The sequence below is a fragment of the Palaemon carinicauda genome, unplaced genomic scaffold (assembly GCF_036898095.1).
Source record: "Palaemon carinicauda isolate YSFRI2023 unplaced genomic scaffold, ASM3689809v2 scaffold59, whole genome shotgun sequence".
In the NCBI taxonomy this organism is placed as follows: domain Eukaryota; kingdom Metazoa; phylum Arthropoda; class Malacostraca; order Decapoda; family Palaemonidae; genus Palaemon; species Palaemon carinicauda.
In genome coordinates, this window is record NW_027171860.1 from 220,001 (window position 1) to 227,500 (window position 7,500).

A 7,500-nucleotide genomic window follows, 5' to 3' on the forward strand; every position below is an offset into this window, starting at 1 on the left:
TAGCAGGCACAGGTGCAGCTACAGGAGCTGAATAGGAGACAACAGGAGCAGGGGCTGGTGCAGCAGCTATAACAGGGGCAGGGGCAGGTACCACGACTTGCCTACTGTATGTGACAGGTGCAGGAACATTGAATCTGATACCAGGCTTAGGGATTTTCATGACGGGAGGACTTAGGCTGTCTGCATGCAGAATAGCAGGTGCGCTAGGAACCACGCTGTATGGCAACACTGAAGCATGGCAAGCCATAGCAGCCACCAGGACGATCTAAAAAAAAAGTTTTTTTTTTTTTTTTATTATTATTGGTAGGTAAATCAGTGGAAATATAGAATATATTAAACCCTTTAAAATATGAAGATTAATTAGTATGATTGCCTATCTATTTGAAAATAGGAGGGTCGGATGCTGAACGGTAAAATAGGTACCTAATGATTTTTTTGTAACCTTTTAAGTAAAAAGTATCTTCCTTGAGACGATAGTTCCTACATGAAGTAGTTCTTCCAGGGTAAGTCCTTTGTTTGCATGGAACATATTTTGAAAATATTTGTAATTTTATCAAGAAATATTTATTAGCAATTATTATCTAAATTATAAGAATATCTTCCAACATACATACAGTTACCTATCAATGAGTGCAAAAAAAAATCTATAAATTAAATGATTATAAATCAAATTAGTTAACGAAAGTTAATTACCAAGCAAGAAGATATGACACATACTCCATTGAAAAGATTATGCCATTGGCATTCTCTCTGAACAATATTCATATATACATACACACAAACATACAAATATATATATATATATATATATATATATATATATATATATATATATATATATATATATACATATATATAAATAAATATATATAGATATATATATATATATATATATATATTCATATATATATATGTGTGTGCATGTGTGTCTGTGAGTGTGCGTGTGTGTGTACATTATATATACATATAAATATATGTATTTATATATATATATATATATATATATATGTGTGTGTGTGTGCGTGTGTGCGTGTGTGTCTGTGCGTGTGCGTGTGTGTGTACATTATATATACATATACATACATATATATTTATGTATGTGTGTATACATTATATATATATATATATGTATATATACATATATATATATATGTATGTGTACATATATATATATATATATATATATATATATATATATATATATATATATATATATGTATGTGTACATATATATGTATATATATATACATATATATATACATATATGTATACATATAATATATATATATATATATATGATAAATTTTGCACATTTTTACGTGTTTTTCATATTCAAATAAGCCATATATATTTTTGATATATTAATGTCTGGATTCTCTTAACGACCTCGGGATCAAAGCCCCAGGCGAAATCACACAAAGATAAGAGCTTGGCTCCGGCCGGGAATCGAACCCTGGTCGGCAAGCTTATATAGACAGTGACTAACCCATTCGGCCACGATTAATATATCAAAAATATATATGGCTTATTTGAATATATATATATATATATATATATATATTTATATATATATATATATATATATATATATATATATATATATATATATATATATATCGCTTTCTGAGTAGAGATACCTTAACGTGGTATAAACGTTTATGCAACACCATAATCTGCTAGTAAAGCTGTACTAGTCAGGGCCACCCATACTGGATTGGTTTGTTGTTGGCGATCACACGAAAATAGGCCACCATCAGCAATTCGCACTGGCCAGTGTGGTGATAAAAACTGGCCAAACCCCAGACATGAATTGACATGTTTGATGCCATTGTCCTGCAGTGGACTTGAAACTTTTATATATGTATACAGTATATATATATATATATATATATATATATATATATATAAATATATATATATATATATATATATATATATATATATATATATATATATGCGTGTGTGAATGTGTTTCAATTCATGACTATAAATATTGATATGAATGTAAACATTATATATATGATTATATATATATATATAATTATATGTATATCATATGCATATATCTATATATACATATACAGTGTTAGGCCACGTGTAAGTGTATGTATATGCATATGCGTGTGTGTAAATTTTTACGTTTAGTGTGACTGGGTATGAACGAGTGAGTGTTTACATAAAGTAATGCATTTGGTTTTCTCATTTATCCCGCGCTGCTAATAAAAAAATCTTCACAAATTTTCATCATTCAGCTCCAATTATTCAATGCAATATATAAACTGCGAAAACAGATAATTAGGCTGAAAAAATAAAATTTAGATATGTATTCGTGAAGTATCATATAGTAAATTATTCATAATATAATTGAGTGGATTTTTGCATGTCGTAATAGTCTAAGACTAAGTTATATCCCGACGTCTAAAAGTTAACCTTTGATTTCATAATCTATCCTTTCTATTCTGACTTGAAAATTGAAGCATAAAACCAGAACTTCAATGAGCTCGAGTACTTACAAAAGTCTTCATGATAAGAGAAGTTGTGCCAACGTCCGGTTGCACAGGAGAAGAGGAGACCTTGTGATGCCTTGAAGATGATCCTGAGATCCTTATATACCGGCACATCTCCTTCTCTACGACCACGCCCTTCTTATCCTCCTCCTGCCCCCAACCAATTCCTCTAAAAACTTGAAGTCCAAAATTTTTTTATGAGGTGACATTACACGTATACATTTAACTGTGCTCAATGATTTTCTGATGGAATTAACTATGAGATGCAACATTGTTCTATACGTGTTTTTGAACACGTAAATGGTAGCTCTATCTCGTGAAAAAAGGCACCAGTAAATAAGCAATGGAGTGAAAATCCATATGTAAGGAGGCAGTAAAAAAATAACTTGTGTGACCACCTATCATGAGCGGCGGGCCAACGCCTAGACTGGTTTATGTGGTTCTTCAGTCTTCATTACCGTTTATAGGAATCTCGTGGTTACGTCAATCATTCGCTGTACTGATCCCTGTAAAAATACATCCTATTGCTAATCAATAAAATACCAGTAACATTGATTAAATTAAATAAGACTTAATAGCTTTTTACTCTCACTAAAAACATGACTTTGTTGAACTGGTAGAAGAGAAAGTCAACACCTTTTACTCTTTAGTAACTTTCAAACTACTCAGGACTTGAATGTATAGGACCGACATAATAGAGCAGGCGTAAGATATATTTCATTAGAAACATTTTGTCATCACTCCCATTGAAATTAGTTCGTGCTATTAGTGTCAACAGTATTCTCTTTCTGACAAGGTGCCAAGATACCCCATTGTTTAGCACCAGAATGCTGGCACGCACTCCTAGGCTTAAGAGAGACTGCAACACTGCTTACAGGGTCGCACACCATTCTCTTAATTATAGAGTTCTATTCTGCCTAGTATTGTTTGTTAGTTTCTCTTCTTTCAAATTAATCGACGTAGTGTCTTACTTCATTTTTGAAGAAAACAAAAATATTTTATTTTCTTTATGAAAAGATATGGACTTTAGATTATGTTTACGAATAGTTGCCTCAATAAATCACACTCTAAACAGATAATTTCTTGGGGATAAATAATCATAAATGGCAAGTTAGCCGAAGAACGACGTATGTGTGTATATTTACACACACACACACACACACACACACACACACATATATATATATATATATATATATATATATATATATATATATATATATATATATATATATATATATATTCGTGTGTATGTATATATAGCTATAGAAAAAAGAGATTGAGTGATTTAGATTTTTATGCATCTGATACTTTTTTTTCAACAGCATTAAAGTTTGTACTCAATAAAATGCAAACAGAAAATTGTTTATGTTTCTCTTTGTATTCCTGGACGCATATTTTTTCTCATATCACCCTCATCCATCACATTCAGTCCCAACTACTTTTGTATTGAGCGGTTTTATTCATCCACCAACCGTATTAATATTACTCTCCTAATCTTTTTAGTTTCCATTTACCCATTTTACTTTTCCCCTATCCGTATGAATGAATGGTGAAGAAATACGATAAGTTTTAAGGAAGTATCTTTAATTTAGAAATAAGAAGAGACCAAGACAAAGATAAGAAAGAATAGACGAAATTACAATCACATAAAGGAAAAGTTAGAAACATAAGGGAGGTAATTTGGTAATAGATTTGACTACTCTATTACATCAACACAGAGAGCAGTGGCATAATAGGTTTTTTTTTTTGGGGGGGGGGGGTAAAGTTTGAAAAGGCTCTGACAGGGGCCTGGTCAGATGGGTTGATTTCAAGTCTAAGAACATATTCCTGAATTCGACAGGTCTTATATTCAGTCGGCTTGAAATGAACTTATATATCTCTTGATAGTCCGATTGGTAAAGTTGTCCATGCAAGCATTGTTTCGGTCCAGGTTCGAATCCTTGCCAAGCCAGGAACATTTTTCATAAAGGAAATTCCCATGGATATACATTCCCAAACATAGAATTTGATATTAAATACCTTTGTGGTTGATATTTACATGGTTTACAATCACGAGTGTTAGTGATATAGATTCAATATATATGTATATATATATATATATATATATATATATATATATATATATATATATATATATATACTGTATATATATATAAATATATATATATATGTATCTATATACATATATATATATATACATATATATACATATATATATATATATATATATATATATATATATATATATATATATATATATACATATATATATATGTATATATATATATATATACACACATACATACACACACACACATGTATATATATATATATATATATATATATATATATATATATATAATATATCCTTTTTTCAAATAAGTTACAAATACCCCTTAATATCGAATTCACTTTGCCTTGGGATCTCAAACCCTTAGGGAAACTTCTTTGATGATAGATATTTCTGCCCGGCCAAGGACTCGAACCTATGACCGATAGAAATAAGGATTAAAGTCTGGCTGTTTAGACCAGCCTAGCATTTATTTCCATTTCCATCGATCAACAAAAATCTCGATTAACCTTTCTTGATATCCAACAACCTTTCCCCTTTGTTAACCTTTCCATAGAATAAAAAATGTAGAAGAAAAAGGAAACTTTCTTGTCAATGATTTAAAATGACTTTGAAATCCTTACTGAAGAAACTCTTCCTTTGAATTTAACTTTTGCATAGAGAAAAACTTTATTTATATTTTTTTTAATTCCAGCGACATTATAATCATGAATGCTTACATATCTCTCTAAACTATCCTCTTCAACTCTATGGCCAGCACCAAATTCCTTAAAAACATCACGTTCAATTTTCGTACTCATAGAAGTAAATGTTGGCAAATAATTGTCATATATGTTATCTTTATTAATTTGATGCAACATTCACACCTTACCTATATGGATGAACATTGGCTCTCCTTGTTATAGGTATACTCAATCTATTCTGATTCATTTGCAGAGACCTTCAGCATCCCTGTCTTGTAGGTGGCCTCTCTCTCTCTCTCTCTCTCTCTCTCTCTCTCTCTCTCTCTCTCTCTCTCTCTCTCTCTCTCTCTTAACGATCTTTCAGAATCAGTTTTTATATTAAGGATTGGTCTATTATTGACTTACGAAGACCGTGGCCGTTGTTTATATATATATATATATATATATATATATATATATATATATATATATATATATATATATATACTTAATGGATTCTTTTAACGTATATTCAACCAAGACACAGCTTTACTAACATGCATACATTTTCTAAGGAAATGATGATAAGGTTCATTATATAACTGACTTACACTCTGGAATGTGACTATTTTCTTTTTCATTATTCAATTTGTCTATGTTGATTACGCCGATTATAAGACCATGAAATTGCACCATAGTTATGTAACTTCTGGCATATAACTATTACTCATTATAAGATTTGCATCTGTAATAAATAACGATATTCTCCGTACACGGAAATTCCACTTGGCAGCGCTGTCCCAAACTCGTCTCACCAATGTTAACTATGCTGATGATTGTTACCTTGGTCACTTTTACAGGAACATGACTTACCATCCATGTGTTCTGATGATGAAAGGATATATTAAACACTTTCATAAGTAAACTCATGTTTCTTCCGATAGCATATGAAAAATTCACACCATTTTCTGATAAAAATATTCATTCCTAATAAGGAAACGATCGTTGGGCAATTTACCAACTATCAATTCTCTAGCCTCTACCTTCCTATCATACTTTTTTTACACACGTGGGTGTCAAATAATAGTCTATATTATTTTGGACAAGGTGCCTCTCATGGCATCTATTGACGGTAAAGTAAAACTCGTTGCGATGTAAGGGAGGGAGCTAAGAGAGTCTGCATTATTATGCCTTTCAGAATGTAACAATAATGTTATTCCACGTAGTTTTTACTCACAATTCATGCCATAACACGTATCATATTAATTATGATTTGGTTTCATAAAAAGGACCCCCAAATATAAATGAGTAAACGAATGTTAGCTGAGGAGATATTTATGTGACATTTATTGTGAAATTAGTAATTTCCTAGGAAATAAGCTGTGGTCAGACGACGGGGAACATCAAGTTCGCGTGCGTCTGTTTTATTGCAATTTTGCGCCCAAATAGCAACAGAAATGAAGTAATCCTAATACAAATTATAATGAGTGGATGAAGGTGATAATTACCAATTTGGTACTCTGCTGCTGAGGCCATCTATTGGCCATGAAAAGAAACAATGTGTTGAGCTCTTCAATGCTTGCATTCAGGAACCTTCCATGACGTCATTTTGATTAAAACGTAGCCCAAAATAGCCCACTTAATTGGAACAGAATATAATTTATACCTACATAAGTATCACTCCATCCCCCTTTCCCAAGTGGACAGAATCATTCACATGAATGAAACAAGGGACGTGTGCTGACATCTTTTGACACGAAGTAGAAACACTCGGACTGTATTTAAATTTGGAGAAATATTTGATTCTTAAACATATTTTCATGGTATTTTTTTTTTTCAACTAATGCATCAAAGATTCATAATTCCAATAATACTATTTTTTTTTTCTTTTTAGGCTCTTAAGTTTGGGTAATTATATGTAAAATACTGATAATATGTATTAGAAAAGTATATACTGTAGAGCTTATCCCAATATTCTAAAAGCAAAGAGGTAAAATTCAGCCATTGAATTGAAAACTAAAATTTGACCAAAATATAATCATGTACACAGCAAATACATTGTTAGCTTTCGGGTTATACATCTGCTAATGCAGACATCGTTGATGTAACTAAAGGTAAAATTGTGTTCTTATACTAACACAATATAGTCAAAGGTTAGACGAACAAACTGCTGAAAACTTTCAATTTTTCTTCACTTCCGCTTTAACAAGTCAATCCATGGTGATATTGTGAATGAATATATTTCTCTCTTGTTCAA

General features: G+C 31.1%; 1 protein-coding gene across 1 annotated transcript in view; it reads right to left on the bottom strand.

Annotated features, from left to right (window-relative positions):
• LOC137637225 (cuticle protein 19.8-like) overlaps window positions 1-2,643 on the bottom strand; it is a 3,385-nt gene extending 742 nt beyond the window's left edge. Inside the window, exons 1-2 of the mRNA XM_068369488.1 lie at window positions 2,514-2,643; window positions 1-265 (exon numbers count right to left, since the gene is read on the bottom strand). The exon at window positions 1-265 is cut by the window's left edge and continues 742 nt beyond it. Of these exons, the coding sequence (XP_068225589.1) occupies window positions 1-265; window positions 2,514-2,621 (373 nt within the window). The 5' untranslated portion in view covers window positions 2,622-2,643. The remainder of the gene's footprint in view (window positions 266-2,513) is intronic.
• Between the last annotated feature and the right edge of the window lie 4,857 nt (window positions 2,644-7,500).